Below are 23,772 nucleotides of genomic sequence, written 5' to 3'. Positions count from 1 at the left end.
AAAGAACTGTTATTCGGCACAAAAGACCGCAGCAAGGGGTATCTGAGCTAAAAATTTGAAAAAGTGGTCGTGGCCCCGCTCTCTAATAGGTTTAATGTACATATCTCTCAAACATATCAAGCCAAAATAACCAAACTCGCTTAATATAAGATCCCCTATTGACAGTGTGAAAATAAATGAAATCGGATCATAACCCCGCTCACTCCCCATATTACGGTACTGTTGAAAACTACTAAAAGCGCGATAAGTCAATAACCAAAAATTCCAGACATTAAATTTTACCACCGAGATGGTATGAGACAGTTGGAAAATGGGCGTGGCACCGCCTTCTTTTAGGTGAAGTCTCGGGACCTGCTCGACTTTAGTACCTTTATACCTTATAAATATTTTCGAATTTTTGGGTGACTTTAAGCCGCATATATCGGCCTGTTAGTTATATTAGTATAATTGAGAGAACGTGTTTTACTCATAACAGTGTATTTTTTTTGCCTAAAATGGATAAAATTCCGCGAAAACTTGGCCTAGCCCCCATAACATTAGGAACTTTGATGAAACGTTGGGATCAATTATATCTCTTATATACCTAACATAAGATCTTCAAACATTCGTCAAAATTAACTTAACGTTGGATAAATTTTTATTGCCAAAAATATGTGAAATTGGTCTACGAATTACCCAAATGACCATGTTATTACATAAAATTATTTTCGTTACTCTAACAATCCGATTATGGCGGTCAGTGTATGAGTTATATAGTATAAAATTGATTGGACCCAGATCCTCTTGGCTGACGTTTTGCATGTTAAGGTACTTCCCTGGCTTTGATCTTGGTAAGTTGCAAGAGTATGAAATGTTCGGTAATACCCAAACATAGCCCCAAAAAATTACGACACACCCTAATTATGATACACCCACTCATGAGCAGTCTTATATGGTACATATAGCACATACAAATATTATTAGATTATACGAGCTTAAATGTGGCGTGAAAACATTTGTAGAATGTGAGCTCGAGCAGTTTGTATGAAATTATTATGTACTCGATTAACAACGCTCTGAAATTGTGAACATAGCTGAGTTTACAAATATTATTTGTATTTGCATAGGAGTGAATGCACAAATGTTCGTGAAAGTAAGTAGACATTGAGTGACCTCAGTAACTGTCGGTTGATTTAGCTACACTAGGGTTCGTACTATACTGGGGGAAATTTAAATTTATGGAACCATATGGCTATGACGTTTGTGAAGTATTACTACCTGAATACTTGGACGACAGCCACGAAATTGCTCAGTGAACTATTAGCTAACGGGTGCGTGATACTTCAGTAATGGGGAAAGATAGAATATTAAAATTTACGGAGATGGAGTTGTAAATCTGATACAAACAACTCCCCATTTGAGAGCGAGCGGATACTTCTCGACAGAATTTAAAGTTTCCTAGAGTAAATAGTTCTTTGCCACCATATACTGATCTACTCGCCTGGATAAATATTCTGGCACAGATAAGATTTCAAGTATAAAGATTGAGTTAGAAATTTTTGATGTTCTTAAAATCAACAAATTTAATAGAATGTAATCTTTTCTACTCTATCACGAAACTCTTCTGAAGCTTTGAAAAAGCTTACCAAGCCCTTTACTGTAATTTTACGCCAACTTGAATTCTCCAAACTACATATACATAACTCCAATTATATTTCAAAATTCACTTCCTTAAAGCAATTAACCTTCTCTCTTAACTTTGGGCTACGCAACGATCAATGTCACAGTTGAGTAATATCTGACCAAAAGTTAAAAATTAATTCTTATCTTCAATGTTAAAATGATAAGATTCCTAAAGTACACATGTGACATAGGTATACATATCATATGTAAAACTATAGAACACATATCGGCTATTTAAATATGTGTATGTGAGAGAATTCTAGCACCGTCATGAGACGAAAGTAACTTACCGATTTTTATCTTCACAGCCCGCTGGTACTTCATCTGCGCGCGCAATAATTTGTGGTACATCCCTGAATTCTTCAAATATGCTAGATCGACGCTCTATAAACTTGCCCAATTCACTGGCGCTTAGCGCATTATGTCGCAGTGAAGGATCATCGAATGCAATATTGCCATAGGAGCGTTTTGAGGCGCGCAGTGCACCCTTACGTCGAACGCTGCCCAAAACAGAGACATTGTCCAGACTGTAGGCGTCTAAACTAACTGGTCGGCAACGTTGACCATAGGACATTTGCTTCTGGCGCTTACGCATTAAATAGAGGAAAGCGACAAGTAATATTAGCGCCACAACCCCGATTATGCTGACCGTAATGGCAATGATGACATTCACATCCGTCTCATTGGCTTCGCTGGAGTTAGGACGCATATCGGAATTAATCATACCCGGCACATGACTAGGAGTGCTGCCGCTGTTTCCACCACCAATGGCGGCGTGCAATGTGGGAGGTAACATCGTTGTTGTGAGAGTGGCAATCGTACTGGCCACTTTGGGAATATATGCATTTGTGGAGGAGTCCACAGGTGGACTAGGGCTACTTGTGGTGGTTATTATTGGCACTAGTGGAGATATAGCGGCAGTACTGGTGCTGGTGCTGGTGGATGCTTCGGTAGTGGAGTATACTGTGTACACTTCTTGCGGATTAACAGCAATACTGGAGGTAATTGTTGGCGGTTGATTTAATATAGAAATTTGGGTGGTAGACGCCGCCGTCGTCGATTCATCGAGCAGATTTATTAGCGGTGGTTCGGTGGTTGTACTGACATTACTTGTGTTGGTCACTCCAGTTATTGATGGCATTGACGTGCTATCCGGGTTTATGGCTATCGTAGCCATAGTGGTGCTGCTTGTACTGATAGCTGTTGCTGTTTCTCCCTCCTGCACACTGGGCAATGTCGTTGCATTGCTCACATCAAATACTGACACAACGTGAGACGCTTCAGTTGAGTTTTTTTCACCGCCGTCCACTTTGGCGACCCCTAAATCGGTAACAGTGGTTGGTGCTAAGGTAGCTGTGCTAGTTATTTTCACTGTCGTCTTGTCCAGTTGATCGATGACATTCGTTTCAATTGAACTTTCTGTGTCATGTGTGCCCTCCGCAACTGTTGTGTGATTTCGAAAATCGACAGGTGTTAACGTGTTGGTGGTAGTAGTGCTATTCTCGAGCACTGGCCCACTTGCTTGTACTGTTGTTAGTTCCAGTGGGATTACGGTCGTTGTCGTTTCTTCGTTTACGTTTTCGTCGCTTTTAAGGGTTGTTGCCGCATACAAAACTGGTTCCACTGCAAATTGCGTTGGTGGCGTCGTAATTGGCAATTCCGTTGTGCTTGGCGATGTTGTTGTTATGTCTGTTGTTTTGTTCACTGGCACTAATAACTCATTTATGGACGGCACAGTTTTTGCTGTTGTGTTTGTCTCGTTGATGTTCGTCACCGTCTCTTCTAGCTTTTCAATTGTACTTGAACCTGTATCGCTATTCAACGTCGTAGCTGACGTTGCGTCGGTGGGTCCCTCCGCTGCGTCCGTAATGTGCTCAGTGCGTACTTCTAATTCCACTTCATTACCAATATGGCTAGCTTCCGTTGTTGTTGCCGCTGTTGTTACGGCAAGCACTTCACTTGTTTTTGCATTGGCATTTGTTTCTACCAAATCGGTTGACAATTCCGTGTTTATTAAAGTATTTGTTGCTGTTTCTGTAATATGACTACTTTCTGTGGTAGTTACCGTGGTAACGCTTGGGATTTCGTTTTGCGTCGCAATACCCTCAACCGTCTCCGTACTCGCACTCGCGTTTACGTACGATGTTTTCTCGCTTGCACTTGTCGGTCCGTTCACTTCGCTAGTCGATTGCTCACTAACTGTTAGCAATGTAGCTTGCTCCTCGGTCGCATTCGCAGTCTCGGTTACAGTTTCGGGTTCTCGTTTCAACTGCTGCTCAAGTGTAACATTGTGCATGCCATCACCGCTGCTCATATCAACATTTGTACTGCTAAAGCCTGCATCAACATTACTCAGCAGCGTAGCTTCTGTCGTCTCAGGTTGCGCTTCCAGTGCTGTTGCATTATCCCAACGCGTTGGTGCTTCGCTGACGTCGCTCGGGGGTGGTGTCGTCGTCGTCGTCGTCGAGGTTGACTGCTCAACTGGGAGCGCCGTTAACATTGCTGTAGCGGTTGATGTTTGTTTTGTAGTTGTTTCATTTGATATTGGCATTTCAGTCGCTACGCCAGCAGCTACGTCCAACATTGCCCCTGGCGTCGTTGACGTAATAATGAAATTGAAATCTTCGCTTGGCTGCCGTTGTGTACTCACCTCAGTCGCGTTAATTTTTTCCACACCTGCCTTCTCAGCATTCGTGCGCGGTGCAGATGTTTCAGTTGCCATCGTCGAAAACTCATTCAACGGCTCTCTAATGCCTGCTGTCACAACGGTACTCGTGAAATCAGCGCGTTTATCATTATTATCAATTGATAAGGGGGAGTCACTTGAAAGTGTTGTTTGTGTGGTGGGCGGGTTGGTGGTAATTGTAGGTATCGCTGTTGTTTTTGTTACTGTGTGAGTGGTATCAATTTCATTCATTGTTTGCGTGGCACTAAATTCGTGCCCGACATTCAACATCGCAAACCCTTCGGTAGTTTGATGAGCTGCAGTTACATTCTCTACGCTAGCGTTGATCTTAGAAGGTCCATCTGTTAACCATTTTTCAGCCATTTGAAGAGGTAATTCTGTCTTTGGGCTCTTCACTGAATCAATTTTATCCTCTTCTAACGCGTTTCCTGTCAGCAGATTTTTTCCTACTGTACCCTCTGATTCCAATTCGCTGCGCATTCCCATTACTTTGGTCCAATCTAACAAATTTTTCTCACTGTAATCGCTTACATTCATCGTTCGTTCGGTGGTTAAAATTTCATTTGCTTGCCAACGAAGGTCTGCGCTTTTATTGTCTAACAAAGGAGTACCATTGATATTCGGTGCTTTGGGCACCATTCTCATGCCCGCCAGGGACCAAACCTCTGGTCCGTCCGGTAGATTCATTTGAGAGCTAGTTGTATTGTCATTAAAGAATTTTGCCCGTTTCTCGGCTGAAGAAGTGTTATTGATATGCAAATTTATCTGAGATTCTTCCTTTGTCACTGTAGGTTGCGTTACTATACCAACAAGAGATTCAGTTTCAGCCTCTGAGGCTTCATTTGTTTTAATGTTAACTTCTATTGGATTTTTAGTTATTTCTGCCTCCGTTCTTTGTTGATTGGAATGCACATCACTGTCACTCTGTTCAGAAACTTTTGTATTTCCTTCCACATTTGTTTTCGTTTGTAACATTGAAGTTTTTGTTGCTTCAATTTCGTCGCCCATACGCTTTTCACCAAAAGCTACTTCTAATTTATTTTCGCTACTATGCACAGCTCCCATTGAACGACCCATCGATTCTTCCAAACCAAAAGCATCGTGCCCACCCTCAACTTTACTTTTCAACATGCTGTTGACATCTTCAGTGCGATGCGTAGTTGGCATGTTAAGCTTTACAGCTATATCTTCTAAATCTTTTAAGATTTCTTCAGTTGTTGCTGGCTGCTCAGTTTTATCATCTATAGATACAGCGTTGACCTGTCGTTCCTCATTCTCCCGTAACGTCATTTCATCCAAACCATTATTGATATGCTTTTCTAAGTTTACAGTTGGCATCGGTTTACCCAACCACTTATCAGCTTGGCTGAAAACGTGCTTTGCACGCCCGGTATTCAACTCTTGCTGTTCTTCGCTCAACTCTCGCGTGTCCGCTGGTTTATTTGTGACCTCACTCGCAGTATGATGCCCTGTGGAATCATTAGCGATCCCTTCTTTCACCTTTATCATACTCTCTTTCATCACCTCCTTAGTGTTCTCCGCTTCATGACTTTCCACTCGATTTAGCACCAACGTTTCGCCTGGCTTGTGCTCACCTGTGCTCGCATCGTGATTACCCAACGCGGGCAGCAACTTTGTGCTTTTCACCGATTGTATATTTTCACTTTCACTACCGGCGGTTTCGAAGGCGCTGACGCTGGCACTTGCGTTTGCGTTCACGTTGCCACTCTCGCCCTCTGCTGATTTGCTAATCAAGCCTACTTTATCGCCGCTTATGCTCGTCGTATTTGGATCACTCGGATCAGTAACGGCTGTCGCTGCAATGTCATGGTCACTCGTAGTGAATTCCACACTTCGCGTGGCGTCATCGATTGCACGACGACTGAAGTGTCGCCGCAGTGGTGTGTGTGGCAGAACGCCTGCGAAGGTTTGTGCAATCAATGCCAAAATGAGCGCCTCATAAAGTATGTTTGTCGAATTTGTTATCATTTTTGTTATTGTTGTTATATTTTTTTTTTCGAAGCAACGTGCTAATGATGGTTATTAAGTTTATAATGAAGTTCAAGCGAGTAACTTAAACTCGCTTTAACTAAATCTTCAAGTACAATTTTCGTTTGCTTGTTCTTCCACCCGCGCTGCTAGTTTCGAAAAATGTGTGTTTATATTTCTTACTATTGTTTTTGTTATTGTTGATTACCCTCTATATACAGTCGGTTTTTACCGCTTTTGTTGTAGTTGACTTTGAGTGTTTCGCAATTGCCTGCTGACATTCCATGCTCCCATTTTGGCTGTTCACTTGCCGGTTTGTAGACCGAAGCGCGGCGTTGAAGTCTGACTGCGCATGCGCTTCGCAGTTTTGGCTGCCGTTTCTTCCAATTAATTTCGAATTTGCCTCATTAAAAGCTTTGAAACGCTTTGGCCTTTATGGTGACTGTGAATAAAAGAAAACAGTTATTTTAATTTAATGGGTGAAAAGGTGGATTACACAAAACATAATATTAACTATAAGTTTGGAAAAATATTTAAGTAATGGAAAAAGTATTTAAGTTGGTGTGAGCTGATGATAAATGATTGCATACTCAAGACGAGGACCTGATCCAAAAATCATTTCGCATGTTGAGGACCAATATAATAATAATCTAAAACTCTTTTGTATTATACCATTACATAATATACGAAAGCTCCATTTATCAGAAGAACGTACTGTGAAAGCTAATCAAAAGTATGACATGACTTTCACTATAAAACTATAGATTTAGCCATACTGCATTCTAAAATTCTAAATGTTTTACTATGCCCGCAATATTTAAGAGGTATTCTAGTCCAGAAATAAAAAAAAAATATTTTTTTCTTGTATATTTTTAAAGTTTATCTAACGGTAATCCGAGTAGAGGTACTTTTTTTAATAGCTTGTTTTTTGACAGATCACGCGTGTGTCATGTGGAGCTGTCATGTTGTTTTTGTTCGGTATTGTTTGGCATTTCATTATAGAAAGACTTACGCCTGAACAACGTTTACGAATCGTTCAACTATGTTATGAAAATTCACGTTCTGTAAAGAAAGTGTTTCACGCTGCGGTCAACTTATGGTCAATATAAGAGGACTACTATTGGATAATATTCGACCGAATAGACTACGTACAGCACGCAGTGAAGTAAATATAGTAGCCGTAGTTGATAGTGTACACGAAGAGTCGATTCGGCACCGTTTACATCGACTAGGACTGACGTATGAAACGATTTGGCGCATTTTACGTCGAGATAATAAATTGAAAAAGTACAAAATACAGTTTGTGCAAGAACTGAAGCCGTTCGATCTACCCAAGCGACATCGCTTCGCCCATAGATCTTGAGAAGTTCCAAGAAGATCCGTCGTTTTCGAGCCAAATTTTGTTCAGCGATTAGACCCATTTCTGGCTCAATGGGTATGTAAACAAGCAAAATTGCCGCATTTGGGATGAAGAGTAACCTGAAGAGATTCAAGAGCTGCCATTTCATCTACAAAAACCAATGGTTTGGTGTGGTTTGTGGGTCCGGTGGAATCATTGGTCCAGCTTTCTTCAAGAATGATGCCGTTGAGAACGTAACCGTCAATAGCGACCGTTATTATGATAACGGTTGTCAATAGCGACCGTTACGCCATGATAACCGACTATTTGATGCCTGAAATTGAAAATCGTGATCTCGGCGATATTTGGTTTCAACAAGACGGCGCCACTTCTCACACATTGCATCAATCAATGAATTTAATGAGAGAACACTTCGGTGAGCAGATAATTTCACGTTTTGGACCGGTCGATTGGCCACCAAGATCGTGTGATATCACACCGTTAGACTTTTTCCTGTGGGGATATTTAAAGTCAAAAGTGTATGTGGACAAGCCCGCTTCGATTCACGCCTTGGAGCAAAAGATCACGCGTGTCATTCGCCAGTTACCAGTAGAAAAGCTCGAACGAGTCATCGAAAATTGGACTCAACGGATGGATCTGAGACGTAGCCACGGCCAACATTTGAAACAGATAATCTTCAAAAAATAAATGCCAATGTATGTTATTTCAAATAATAATAAACATTCCCCATTAAGTTTGAATTTTCTGTGTTTTTCTTAAAAAAAAAGTAGGGAATCTCGAAATGGATCACCCTTTTTAAGAATATGACTACAAGAGGATTTTTCAAAAATCAAATTATTTGCGGAGATAACGGACGAAACTGAACCTTTAAACGCGTATCTTTCTCAAAACGATAACTTCGATTTCTCAGGTTCTACTGGACCAATTTTCCTGATATTTTTTTTTAATAGACTTTTCTACAACCGTCAATCATTCGCTATATTGTGAAAAAAAAACTTTTTCAAACTTTTCCTTTGTTGCCACATTGAGACATTCTATTATAGATTAATATTTTTTTGTTTGCTTCAGATTGCCAGGAGCTGAGCTGCGGACTCCTTAGTTTATCAACTGCTAATTTTGAAATTTGTAACTTTTTTTACTTTTTGACTTTTTCCTGTATTCTTGTAATGTTAATAAATAACGAATAGAGAAATATGTCAAAAATATATAAGTACCTCAAATTTATGCCTCTAAACTAACATAATCTCTTTAAGGCTTTATGTAGAGAAATTTTCCATTTTTTTATCATTTTTTGAATGTCTTATAGACAAATTTATACACATGCCCTTATTCAATTCTAAATATAGTATATTTTTCAAATTTTTACAGTTACCATTGTAGATACATATGTAAATATATACTCATATCTAGGTAACTGCAAAGCCAATCGACTGGGTTCATTAGCCTAATATTTGTTTATGCCAATGGTTCTTCGGTGTGGCAAAAACCAAACACGAGCAGGAGTGTTATCTGGCTACCTTCATCAGCCGTATTTAATGCCCCAACTTTGCACACAAATAAAAAGGGTGCTTCATTTCGAAATCACAACATTGAATGTAAAAAGGAAATATTTATATTTCATTGCTAAATGGTTTCGTATTTTTTGGTAATACTGTGCTAGTAATCAAAATAAAGTAAATAAAAAGGTAGGTGAATAGGTGTGACAGTGAACAGAGTCAAAATGATACAAATCTCGGTAAGAAATAGATATTTAAATTTTCAACAAATTTCGTTCGATTATAAGATTTTCATTATCATATCTCAAATATTATGGATATATAGACAGAGTGATGCGTTAAAATAAATCATTAAGTTATTGGTTCTTTGATTACTATGCACACAATTTACACCTTATTCAGGACACACATATTTAAAGTGTATGAGTGTACATATTAGTATTTGAGTGAAAGAAAGATTTGCGTGAGCTTTTAGGAAAATTTGCCTTATACACTCAACACTGCAGGCGCCATTTAGTCTATTGCCTGCCAAATGTAAACGAACACAAAAAAGAACAATATTTTTTTATTAGGAATGATATGCATTTGATTAACTATAGAGACTATGGAGGGGTGGCAATGGTATGTAATGATGATGACGCCAATGAACTGCGATAGCGAGTGCATTAGATTTTATACATATGTATGTATATGTACATAGTTATAGTGGTATAAAATTTGATTGACATGAAGCAAGTAATAACTAAAGAGTAAAATACACATGCCAATAGAAATGTGTAAAAGTATATCCACCCATTAATGCCTCGCCGGTAGTGGTGATCAAGAATGAAATGCCAGGAAAATACCAAAAACATGCACATCGTACATACTGCTGTGTCTGTGTGTAGCCACGTGACAAGCCCGCTTGACGCCATTCGAATGCACACAGATATGTATGAATGTATTGACATGAAATTAATGGCTGAAAACATATTTGTTATAGTTTGAATAATTCCTACTTTTAGCCGCTTGCGTTTTCAGCGAAGATACTAACCAAAGATAAACATGAAAACGGAAATGTGCGGACATTGTAGCATGAATGTAATTTGTTATTAAAAATGCATGCAAAATGGACTTGCATACACCGATAAATGACAATGACATTTCCTACAAAATATTATTAGATATAGTCAGAACATATGCATTTTATCACTTTGACCCTTCCTCATTTAGTTTAGAACAATGAGCATAGTTCAAAGTTGAGTGAACCGTGGGTTAATGAACTAAATTGTATAAAGTTCGAAAAATATTACAGCAAAAATATAAACTAAATAGAATGCGTGTAATAAGTAAGTGGTAAGTGCATAAATACATACATAAGCTTGATGCAGACATCATATGTACACATACATATGTATTTAAAACGTTACATATTTTCATAAATATATGATTGAAGAAGGCTGAAAAAATTACGTGGATTCACGCATTCTGATAATAATTCAGGTAATTAGTATTAACTTTTGTTAATTTCACTGAAAGAATTCTTTAATAAACTTTTATAAGCTATTTATTTCATTTTCTTATCTACAACATATTTACTATTGATAAGGAACACTTTCAATATTTAGCCAGCCATTTATCGTTTCCACATCGTTTCCACACATACAAATACATTTGCTTTTAGCTTGACTTTTTTTTGTTAATTTGCACAATATGTTTGGCATTGGCCTTAAGAAAGTGAACGTTCATAAAGAATGAATGTTATTTGTGTGAGAAATTAAACTTCACAAGCTTGTAGCATACTTTTAGGCTTAAACAAAATCGAGCGGTTTATAAACGATCGTGTTCAAGCATTTATTTAGGCACACACACACATGCGATTATATTATAATACACTTTTCTTCCCTACTGGAAAATTTGAACTTATGAAACGTGCACTTTGTTATTGTAACGGCTGAACGGTGGTTGCTCTGTGTTCTATTTAGCATCCGGAGATTTTAAAGGCTAAAAATTGTGATTAAGTTTTTTTGGAAGTTTTTTTTTGGCTTACAGAGTAAACTAAAAAGGGATGCGTTTTTAAGGAGAGCAGCTTATTGTTGTCTCTTTCTCTCACACGTTTAGTAAATTTCATCGAAATCGGTGTAATACTTATAATGATTGATTATCTGATCGACAAGGTTTTTCTTACAATTTTCTCGATTGACGATTGAGTGAATATGATACTAAAAAAAATTGTTGGATTTTTAGGCTTTTATAACATATACATATTAGTTATACGATAGGGTACGCTTTCGTAGTATTATTTAAAGTAGATTTTCTAGATTTTTTAAAGTAATTTACCACCTGAAAACAGATGCGCCTTAAATTGTTGTCATTATTAAATGATTTGTTATCTATTACATTTTAATGATGAATTGAGTAAACAACACTATTTTTTCTTCTGCCATCTGGACCTCTTAAAATCCTTATAATGTGAGAAATGCTCGAGGTGCTTAGCATTTCTATGTTCACATGTTAGAGCTGCCAATATTTTGCACATGACTGTTGCAATTTAAACAAGTAACTAAGCTCTCGTTGACTTTTTTGTAACTCAATTTTTTTGTTGTTGTTTATGCTCATTATACCTTCAACCTGCCATTAGTTCCACTCAATGTTGCATAGCATAACGTCTGCACTTGCAATTCGTTTGAGAGTTAAAGTGGTTGTGCAATGCTATATATATATACATACATATGTACATATGTACGTGCAAAATGCATACTAATCTACTCGTATGAATACAACTATTACATGTAAGAATATTACATCAACCATAGGTCTAGAGATACTGACAAAATGCGAGCTAGATTTTCTTCTACGAAAACTGTCAAAATTATAGTAAAATGTATGAAAAGTGGTCTAGGACAACATTACTCTTTCTTTCCGATCTTGAAGTACAGCAATTTGGTGAGCACCAGAAATCTCTATTTGAAGGTGTTTAGTCGGAGTTGACATTTCTTTTTAAATATATGACAACTTATACAGATAGAGTTTGTAGTTTGCAAACTTGACTCAATACCGTAAGGAGTACCAAGTGAGCTATCAAAAAATTAAATGTTTACATAAAATGGTTCTGATGACAGTTGTTGTCAATGACAGTTCTTAGTCAAACTATCTGAGTTACGATATTCGAGTTTCGGTAGGTACTTTACAAAGGATTATGAATTGAATTATGCTCTCTCGCCCACGAAAGTAAGTAAGGAAAGTTCTCTGAGCGGCTTTAATTTGGGAATGGTCAGAAACGACTCTTTTACATATAGTTCAAGCAGCCCACGACTTCCGGTCTTAGACCAAGTATCCTCTGGGTATCCAAAAAACATCCGTTTGAAGGCAAGCTAAAGTGAAAAGGCGAACCATTCCTCCCCAGGGTAAAGTAAGTTTTTACGCTGGTTAAAAAATGCCCCCAATGAAAAGGAAACAACAGCCTTGGATGAGAGATTCCCCTTTTGAATGCAGAGCTGAATCGAGAAGGCACAGTCTTTTATAAGAGTGTTGGCGTACGCCGATGATATTGCTATAATTGTAAGAAGAAGTTGTAGAAGTAAAGTCCTCTCTCGACGAACAAAAACAAATCTCTATAAGTCATTCATTATTCCCGTCCTGCTATATGGTGCAGAGGCATGGACGACGACAACATCTGGCCATCAGTTCACGTTACGAGTTTTCGAGTCGAGAGGTTCTGGGGAAGATTTATGATGCTTTGCGCGTTGGCCACGGCGAATATCGCATTCGATGGAACGATGACCTGTGCGACATTGACATACTTCAGCGAATTAAGAGACAGTGGCCACGCTGGCTAAGTTATTCCCGCCGGGGGAAGCAAAGGAAGAGGAAGACCTCCACTCCATTGGAGCGACCAGGTAGAGAAAGACCTGGCTACATTTTGAACCAATTGGCGCCAAACACCGAAAAGGAAGAACGACTGGCGCGCTGTTTTAAACTCAGCTATAACTGCGTAAGCGAAGTCTACGCCAATAAAGAAGAAGATGTAAGTAAATATAAATCTATCACCGACGTTTAAAATGCTAAAAGTAACAAAAAATCTTATCTGAAAGTAAAATATATGGAATAAATCATTAAAGCCCTATGTGAATAAATAAGAATTGCTTTTTTCTCTTGAGTTTATGTTGAAATAGAAGATATATTTTGGAAGCGAAACATTGAAGTGCAAGTGAAATCAGGTACCCTTTATAGCATTGCTGAACCTTCAAAACCAGGGTAATTTCTCTACTTTTTAAACGGAGGGGTCTTTTGGTAGAATTCCAAGGAAATTTATTTTGGATGAACACTGTTGAAAAAATACCACTTTCTGGACACGATGTCATTGAAATGGCGGGCCCAACTGATTTTCATTATTTACGTGTTTCACGCAATATACTTGCACGATGTCTCTCAGCTGTTAAACTTGTGTGTGATTTTCACCGGCAGTGCGTACGATGCGGTTTAACGGTTTTTGTTTTGATTTAGTTCAACAACCACAAGAAATTCTGGAAGTTAGGCACAATGTCTCTCTCTAATAAGCTGCCTACCATAACGACAAAAGTCACAACTAGAGTCGAAAACTTAAATATGTTTACAAGTATTTACTTATGCACATATGTATGTATGTATGGTGTACAAATTTGTATAGTTTGTACTTGGTTAACGCTCTAGTTTGCAACTGAGTCTTACATGTTTCATGTGTGTACACTAAATAGAGATATGTACTCAATTGATTAAACGTTTATGAAAGCAAGAAAAAATCGGAAAACTAAAAACATTGTGCTAGCATATGTAATTCTTTCTAGCCACGTTGTTTCGTATAAAGAACTTTCAGATCAAATTAAGGTTACTTAACAAGAAAAATTTTATGAATATCTTTATATCGATTTTGTTCGATCAGTTTGAATGTTAGCTAAGTATATCTTTTAGTGGTTTAATATTGGCGGTTCCCGCAAATGAGCAACTTGGCTCTTGGAGGGACAAATTCGCCTACAAACAGACGGACATGGCTTAATCGATTCAGCTCGTCAAGCTGGTCATTGAGTATAAACATATACATATGTGACCTGGTCTACGGAAAAGGGGCTTAGGTGTCAAAAAAAGGAGAACAATTAATGAGATAACGAGAAACTGACGATTATTTTTAACAGCTTTTCCCAGAAAACTAGTTTTCACACGTTAGCTCCCTTTTCGTAGACCAGGTCACATATAGTATAATATCTTAGAGTCTCCGACGTTACTTTCTGGGTGTTACAAACTTTGTGGCAAACTTAATATATTAAGGGTATAAAAATATACATGTGTAGATAACTTGAAATATCACTTCAGTGTGAAAATAAGCCAAATTTTCTCCAATAAATTCAACATACACATGTATGTACATACATGAATTGTCTCCTCGAATTAGCATTTGCGCTATTGGTGACGCATCAAGTGAAATCACACATTAGCTATCAAACATTTACATACATTCATATGTATGTATATTGCATTTGTATGTTTTTCGCATCGTCACATTCAGCGACATTCTGCTTCACAATGCAGCTGATCTTGATCTCGATGTCGGCCATATGCAGGCTGCAAAATTGCTGTATGCATACATGCACATGTACATATGTATGTTTGTATATACTTTATTATGATCTACAGATTATGTGGTGTTCGTTCAGTGGATTTGCTCTGTACCCTCTCTTGATTCCGTCCATAAATATTGCGATGATTCCGCACAAATCTATACAAATATTCATTGAATATCCGAGTGACTGGCTGAAGCATGGAGTTTAATTTTATTTTCCAGCAAGCACGGCAACAATTTGTTATTATACATAAGTATGTATGTATCTACTGTAGATATTATGGTTTTTGTTTTTGCAGCTACAACTGTTATTATTTTTTATTATGCTCTGAGCCATGGTACAATATGTAGAGTTTTGCTGGTATGCTTTGCGCGCTTAATTCTAAATGAAATCATCTTAATTGGAACGCGAAAAGTGGAGTAGTAGAATGGAGTGGAGTGGAATGAATTTGATTGCAGTTTCAACTGTGTTGGTGTGGCGTCATTTTAGCAAACGTGGTCATCAAGTGTAGCAAAAAAAAGTGTGTTTGTAAAGTGTATGAGCTATGAGTGTGTACATACATATGAGCGAGTGTGTTCGTATAATTATATGCTTAAACTGGCAAAGAGCTATTGTAATAGCACATAATGAGCATAAAGCCTTAAAGTACCGATCTACAATACTATCCAGTAAGGAAGGTTAATAGTTTCGAAACAATTTTTATACAAATTAATAGCTGAGCAAGTAAACGTTGTTTGCCATATATGTACGTTATTTTGAGGAAATGTTTTTTTTTAAGAAAATATTTTTTAAAATAACTAACAGTATAAGTTTGTGGTGGATGGAATTATAACACTACTCAACAAATCTGAATAAAAAATTTGCTATTGCTGTGCTAAGAGATTTGTAGGGTATTTAAGGTGTACTGATTATTGAGTTAGTTATTAAATTATATAATCGAGTGGATACTATGAGAAAACCATTACAGAATAACCAAAAGGGACGAATGAGGAAAATTAGTCGCGTTGTAAACTTTAACCATGAAGGAAATACTTGCATATCTTTCGAAAGAATTGCTCAACTTTAAACAGATTCAACATAGAACTTATGAAATGTAAAAATTTTAAACAAATATACCGTTTCTAAAGGCATTAGTACTTAATTCACCGCTAGCCTATTTTTTATGCATTACCACATTTTCTACCTTTTAGGTGGGTTAATGGGTATTATTCGTTTCGCTATTAAATTTATTTTGTAGGGTATACCTGCGTCAAACAACTAAAGCCAAGATCATTCTCTGTTTTGTTTTCATTCTTCAACCGAATTCTCTTCCCCACTATGTATTCTTGGCGATTTTTTATGCAGTAGATTCGCTTTTTTTGCACATTTTGCGCATGCGTGCAGTGTGTGAGATGACTCTTGATTTCAGTTGCGCGCGAAATGCAACAAATACCACATTTTTTCTACCTTTTTAGGTGGGTTAATGGGTATTCGTTTGTCTATGAGTCATGCATCTAAACAAATCTAGCAAATAATTGATTGCACAAGAAACATACACATAATAGATTTACTTCAGTTTAAAGAATCAGAATTAAACTGCTTTTTCGAGAGATTAGAAGGAGTCAAAATGGAGTGATTTAGAACTTCATTTTTTCTACGATATCTCGAAAAAAGTGTAAAAAAACTTAAAGACCTTTAGGTAATAATAATAATAAATGACATATTATTATGATATTCAGAACATATTTTATTATGGGTATGCATGTAATCATGCTATGTCATTGTGATAAGTTTAGAACACATAATTAATTATGTTCTTTTTATGTCCTGCGATTAGCATATTTTTGGGTTGAGAATTAACTCTTAATATAGTAGTTATAGAATTATTTTATTATAGTCGGTATGTGTGTGTGCGGAAGTAAAACCCTTTCTTCATTTAATATTGCTAATTTATAGCAAATGTTTGGGATAGTCATTGGCCAATTGACCTACTTAATACGCATTCACAAAAATCAAAACCGCACATATACGCACATCCATACATTTTCCACAGATAAAACAAATTTAGCTGACGTGAGAACAGATGATTAACATTAACTCTATTCTAATAAAGCAGTCTTTACAATAAATAACAACATAATATAGATATTGGTCAACTTTCACGAAATATAGAAATATACTATAGGTTAATAATAGAGTTTCATTATATCACAAACAGGAAACTAATATTTCCACGCAACTATTAATGGCATGCGATAAAAAGAGTATATTGATGGTTGAGTTTAGGGATGGTCAGAGTTTTCCGTATTTTAAGCAGCTAAATAATGAGTTGGGTGCTACGCAAAGAATAAGCAATTTGTCAGGTGAGAGGATATTAAGGTTAATAAAATATTAATATGACATCACTGCATTTTATGGAAAGGCGGTCCGATAAGTACTAAGCCTACAAGAGAAAAATTTGAGTGATAGGCTTTTCTGCAACCATTGTAGACGCAGGATTAAGGCTCTTTTCTGATAGGGATCTGCCCAAGTCTTTGTGTTTTAAGAGAGGGCACAATACTTCTAATCTAATCCTACAAGAGAAATATTTGAGGATATAAAACACTCGATCTTTTGTGATGCCTTCAGTCTCAGCTGATTGGCTGTCTATCAATCTGTGTTGGTAACCATCGAAGGAGTAGAGGCGTCATTTATAAAATCTAAGAGCCTTTTGTATTATTGCTAGACCGCCTATGATCTCAGCATGCACAGAGTTTACCAATAAGAGTGCTATGATTCGTTTAAATAAGAAAAATTCACTAATTGTCAAGGAAATCCAAATGTTTTTTATTTAATGCGAAATACAGTCGATACAACTACGACTCCCTTTGCAGGAACGAATGCAATAAGCCCAATTTTTGAGTACTTTTACCACTAAATCAAGCCGTATGTCATAAATAGTGTAGCTTGAAGAGTGTCTGGTTTAATGCTAAAGACCAATGACTTCAAATAATCGCAGACGATGTAATCTAATGGACTTAGAGGCCATTCAATGTCACAATTTCTTGAAATAATCGAATCTCCAAACTTTTCTCAAAATATTTCGCTTATTGTACGTGCATTGACAGTAACGGTGACCGATGAATCCAATCAATTTAGGTGAATGTAATGGTTGTACATGAATAATTTGTGGATTTTTTTCGCACCAGAGTCGACAGTTTTGTTTATCTACGCACCACTCAGGTGAAAGTGAGCCTCATCAGAGATGATTTTCCTAAAAAAATCGTTATCGTTTTCATGTTGATCATGTTGTTCAAAATCAGCAAACTTACGACGTTTAAGGTGGTCCAATGGCTTCCATTCTTGAGTGAAAACAATTTATACGAATACAAGTCCAAATTCTTTCTCAAAATCTGCCAGGTTGTGGTTGAGACACTCCCAATTTTTGAGAACATCTTGAAATAGACAACTTGCGGTCTTCAGCAACACTTGCCTGAACGGCAGCAATATTTTCATTACTTCGAGCCATTCTTTATCTTATTGGCATTTGGCTAATATAAAGAAAATATATGCTCAGAATTTTCAACAATTCGACGAATAGCGAGCACAGGTGGAAGATTATTATGACCATAAAATGGCAAATGCGCACGAAACTTGCAATTGGAGAACGATTACTTTGATAATAAAATTGAATGATCTGTAAACGTTGTTCTTGCGTATATGTTTCCATGATGAAATCGTAAACATTAGTGAATATAATGAAAAAAAAAAAATTACAGATCATGACATAATCAAAATGGCCGAAATGACACTTAGAAAACTATCATCTCTATTGCAAAACCCGGTATAATCAGTAATTAAAAGTTTTATTTAATAAATTGTCGTTTTCGAGTTTCATGCATAGTTGAAACTACATTTTTTGAAGCGTGTGAGGGTTTAGCAGTATATTTGTTTATTTGTAAGTTTGTGGTATATATACTTACATATGTATATTTTCGGAGCTGATAAGGACGTTTATCAAAATCGCTCATTTAAATTTGATGTGAAAAGTTTTTATTGCCGGAAATGGTAATTTTTTGTGTGGGTTTCTGATTTTTAATGTTTGAAATAATTTTTGTACATTTCAATGGTATTTTTGGATAAATCTTTATTGTTCTGCCGTTCTCGCAATATTTTATCTGGTATTTTATGTACATGAATGTTAAATGTTTGCGGTTTTCCTGCGGAATTTCCGACCTCAAGCTCGCACACCGACTTAATCAATTATTATATAAGTTTGTTACACAACAATAATATAATATTGAATGTGAATGCTAGGAGTATTTTAAAAATAATAATAAATGGAAAACTGTTAATTATTGGAGAACATGGCTTTAATATCCCTTAAAGTAAGAGTTAAAAGCAAGGCAGACATAATTTTATCATCTTTGAGTTAACAGTATTCATATATTTAGTATTTGTACCCTGAACAGTGACGAGCAGTGTCGATTCAGCCATGTCCGTCTGTCTCTCCACCTGTATATACATATGTATGTGTACTAGTCACTCAATTTTTAAAATATTGATCTGACATGTTACACACGCCCTTTTCTCGGAAACACCGCCCGGACCACTATAGGATATAGCTGTCATACAAACTGACCGATGAAAATCAAATTCCTGTATGGAAACCCTTTTTTAATTGACAAGGTGTCTTCACGCACAAACTTTTTATCGTGTAAGGCTCCATTTTTAGTAAGCTTAAATTGTCAGCTCTCGATTTTTTTATACATGTTTCTACAGAGTATAATGTTTTGTTCACCCAACGGTTGAATGTATCACCTAAAACTAATCGGTATATATATAGGGTTATGTACAGGTATATACATATGTATGTATAAATTATCAGAATGACGAGTCGAGTTGAAATCCTGTCTATCCATCTGAGCAACGTTGACGAGTTCGTAGATGGGCATAATCGGACCAATTTCATATATTGCCAACACCTGAAGGTATTTAGCCGACTGTGCTGCATGCAAGTTGCAAAAGTATAAAATGTTCAGTTACACCCGAACTTTGCCCTTCCTTATTTTTGTTTTTTTTTTAGATATTTTATAACCTTAATATATAAGTATCAAATGTAAGCGTACCCTTTGGTTCACTTATTTTATTATTTAATTTTATCGATAACGATTGCAATATTTTGAAATGGTATATCGGAAGCTATCGATAACGATAGTACCAGTATTATTTTGACAACATTAAAGCTCCTGATTGTGGAAGCGCCGAGAAAATAGCTGCTCATCTATGCAGAGTATGAATGTCCTACATATGTATGTACGGAAAACCTTGACCTGGTTCTAACAAAATTAGTCATTTAGAGCAATTATTTGCTATTGTGTTGCAATGTTATGTATAGAGAGGTGAAAATAAAAGCATGAAAATTACGCACAAAAACATTTAGCATAGCAATTCCAACGAAATGTCAAATTAACGACAGTCGAGTTAGGACTAATAATAATATTTTTATATGTACATACATAAGTACTCACATTTCCGAAAAAATAAGTGAAAAAATATTAACGCAAACGAAAATAAACTTGTTTGATGTAAATAGTACATAATAATATGGCGCTTATTATGTACCATTGCATATTAACGAGGTTCTCACTCTGCACCTGTAATGATCCACAAATATATACATACATATATTCCCTTTCAAGGGCAAATGCATTTTTCCGAAAAGAAAGAAGTCGCACGGTGCCATATCAGGTGAATACGAGGAGTGGTTAATGGTTAAAATGTGTTTTTTGGTCAAATAATCGGTCACAATCGTCGATCGAATTTTGGATTCTGAGCAATTTTTGGTCGTCAGTCAATTTGTGCGGAACAAACCGTGCACACACCTTTCGTAAGCCCAAATGTTGGGTCAAAATGCGATAAATCGATGTTTTGGAGATGTTCAATTCCATTTCCATGAATTTCAATGATGATTTCGTCTGATTTTTGATGAATTCACGCACAGTTTCGATGGAATTTTCGGTGATCATAGATTTTGATTGACCCACATGTTGATCATCATTTATGTCCTCACGACCACTTTGAAAACGCTGAAACCACTCGTGCACTCCGCTACGGGATAGGCAATCATCGCCATAAACTTGTTTCATTAATCGAAACGTTTCGGTAAAACTTTTACCAAATTTAAAACAAAATTTAATGTTGGCTCTTTGTTCGAAGCTCATTTTCGCACCGATAACACAAAGATACTGACATTTAAAACGCAATAACTTCATTTCCAATAGATGAAATGTTATGAAAATCTCACTGGACAATCGATAAAGATAGCAGATTCTAACGCAACAGTCGGCATATAGATGACGCCAGAGGGCGGTAGATTCCAAAAGTCCTGTTTACTTTGGAACGCACCTTGTATGTATAATATATTAAGCACTCACCGAATGGCTAGCGCATTTTCAAATTTATCAGCCATTTTATGTAGGAGACCACTTTTGCTATTAGAAAAATAGATACATAATTTACTCCTTACCTCGGTTAGTATTTTCGGGATAATATTCGACAAAGATTTTACTTCCGTAATTACAGTGCAGTAAATGTTATATAAGTAGGTATGTATGTATATACATATGTATATTTTCCTAAAAACCAATACATAGTTTGAACAGTATTGAATCGCTTACCTGAAAATAAATAAAAATAAACAAATTCATAATAATGTTTATGTTAATTATTATATTTGGGAAATTTAGAAAATATTTGAATAAAAAATATTTTGTGTTACAATAAAGTTAAGTCTTGCAAATTCAATAGAACTTTTCTTTTTTGCTTGCTTATTATACGATGATGTTATTTGATAAGCTTGTGTCAAAATTATCGATATATTTAATAACTATATCTAATTATTAATTATGTATGTAATTTCACCTTCTACTGAAATCCCTGGCAAATTTGATCTTATCTCGATCACTTCATGAACTCTCACAGCATTAAATTGTAGCTTTTCCACGCTATACATAATATAAGCAAATATAAAAAAATAAGTCACTGACATTCACTTTCAATGGCATTTAACAACTTCACACCTTTTCTTCTGATAAAACAATGAATTTACACAAAACAGAGACCCGCTCATACGGAAGCAACGGAAGGTGTCAAAAGCAAAGTGTCAAAACATTATCACCCACATGTATTCGTTACAGATGCTTGGGAATGAAAATAATATGCGTGGGAAAAACGTTGGCGCATAAGAAATTACTTCTATGAAAGGGAAAAGCCTATTATTACTGACAATTTAAGAGCACTTGTCTGCGGTCTTTAATGGAACTGCACTTGAAGCGTTTAGAACAATGAAAACTCAAGAGACTTTTATGTGGGAGCTGGAAACAATCTCTTAAGTGGTTGGGAAAGTAAGGGTGATGCAGCATGTCTGCAGTTATGTTTAGAAACCCATTTGATTAGCGCACGTTAAAGATCCCTTGAAATTGAAATTTTATTTTTCAAGTGGCGAATATTCGAACATGAAATTTAAGCAATTTACACACATATACATATAATCAATTAATTAAAAAGAGTTAGAGATGAGAATTCTTCATATAAAATATAAAACACTTAAATATGCTTAGCAAGTCTATTGATGCCGAGTAACGCGAACCGGCACTTAACATTCATTCATATTTTGGGTAGTCGAAAAAGTCTTTTCGTATTTCTAAAAAAAATTCAACTTATTTTTTTTATATTTATCTTAATAAATAAATAATAAACAAACAAATATATACCACTTTGGTCGACATTTTTCCGCTAGAGAGATTATTCCATCAGTGTAAATCAAAACGGAAGCGAGCGAACCATTTTTTGTGCTACATGAGCTGATACAGCATCGTCTCCGGAAAGTTAACAGATTTCATTGATGGCTTGCAGGGCATTCTTCCCATTTTTATACAAAAATTTCAAAATATAGCGAATTCTTCCATGATTTTCACTAATTTTTGAACAGCCGTAATTTTTTTTTTCAATATTTTTTTATGAAATGAAGCTTAATACACGTATTTCACCTTTCACTGTATGGTATGACACAATGTGATGGGTAGCACTGGAGATATACGAGTGCAACAACACCTATTGACAAAATACGAAAAGACTTTTACGACTACCAATATTTTTTTAGTCTGCTCTACCTGGAAAACTTTAATAAAAATCGCTTCCACCGACTGGACTGCGTTTTATAGAATATGCAAAATTAAATAATTTAAAAGTTCTGACAAACAGAAAAATGTTGAAACTTCAGAAAATTCGCAAAAACCATATTTTGCCTTTCTGGAATAATTTTTATTGTTTTATTGAAGAGGAAGTTTTCTGTAGAATAACCTTCTAGCAACGCTTATAAAACTTGATTTTTATGTAAGCTTTTTATATACATACGTGTCTATTTTTTCTGCTACTAATATTATAATTTTGTATACTTAGCACGACTTGTTTCGAGATTGTTGCTACCACAGATATTCATATGTGAATTTGCACGACCGGAAGAATCATGCGATTCTAAATTCGCGATAACTACAGCATATGATAAAAAAAAAAACAATTTCCTTTATGAACTTTTGAAAAGGTCTGGTATTATCGGCGAATTGTTTTTGTCCGGTTATCGGAGCTGTCCACATATGGGGACGTGGCAAAAAAGATTGTTTAAAATGTATTCGTACAGTTAGAAGCTGTAACTCAGAATTATATATTTATCTATTAAACTAATGAATGCGAGCTAATGTCATGCAGGCATGAATGAATCACAATTATCCAGTTAGTTTCTGTTGAGCCACCGCGAAGCACACGCTTCCAGCTCAAGTCAATATGTTTGCCATGATCATTTTGCGTATTGTTCTTTAAAAAAAATTGTGGCAGGACTTCATAAATTAATAAGAAATAAAAAAACGGGAGTCACAAATTGTATACAAATTTTTTTACACCTGTTTGGAAATTTAGTCCGTTTATCAGGGACAATTTGAACGAAATATTGTCCAAATAGTGTCCGTGTGCGTTTTAATGTTCGGT

The 23,772-nt window shown here is 36.2% G+C and overlaps 1 protein-coding gene across 2 annotated transcripts in view; it reads right to left on the bottom strand.

Moving 5' to 3' along the window:
• Window positions 1-23,772, bottom strand: part of LOC126767887 (serine-rich adhesin for platelets) — a 56,674-nt gene that overhangs the window by 7,885 nt on the left and 25,017 nt on the right. For both annotated transcript variants that reach the window (XM_050485596.1, XM_050485597.1), the window contains one exon: window positions 1,953-6,779. In XM_050485596.1, the coding sequence (XP_050341553.1) occupies window positions 1,953-6,337 (4,385 nt within the window). In that variant the 5' untranslated portion in view covers window positions 6,338-6,779. The remainder of the gene's footprint in view (window positions 1-1,952; window positions 6,780-23,772) is intronic.

Source organism: Bactrocera neohumeralis, chromosome 2 (assembly GCF_024586455.1).
Source record: "Bactrocera neohumeralis isolate Rockhampton chromosome 2, APGP_CSIRO_Bneo_wtdbg2-racon-allhic-juicebox.fasta_v2, whole genome shotgun sequence".
Lineage (NCBI taxonomy): Eukaryota > Metazoa > Arthropoda > Insecta > Diptera > Tephritidae > Bactrocera > Bactrocera neohumeralis.
Note: the sequence above shows the minus strand (reverse complement) of the source record. Positions and strands in the feature narration are given on the sequence as shown.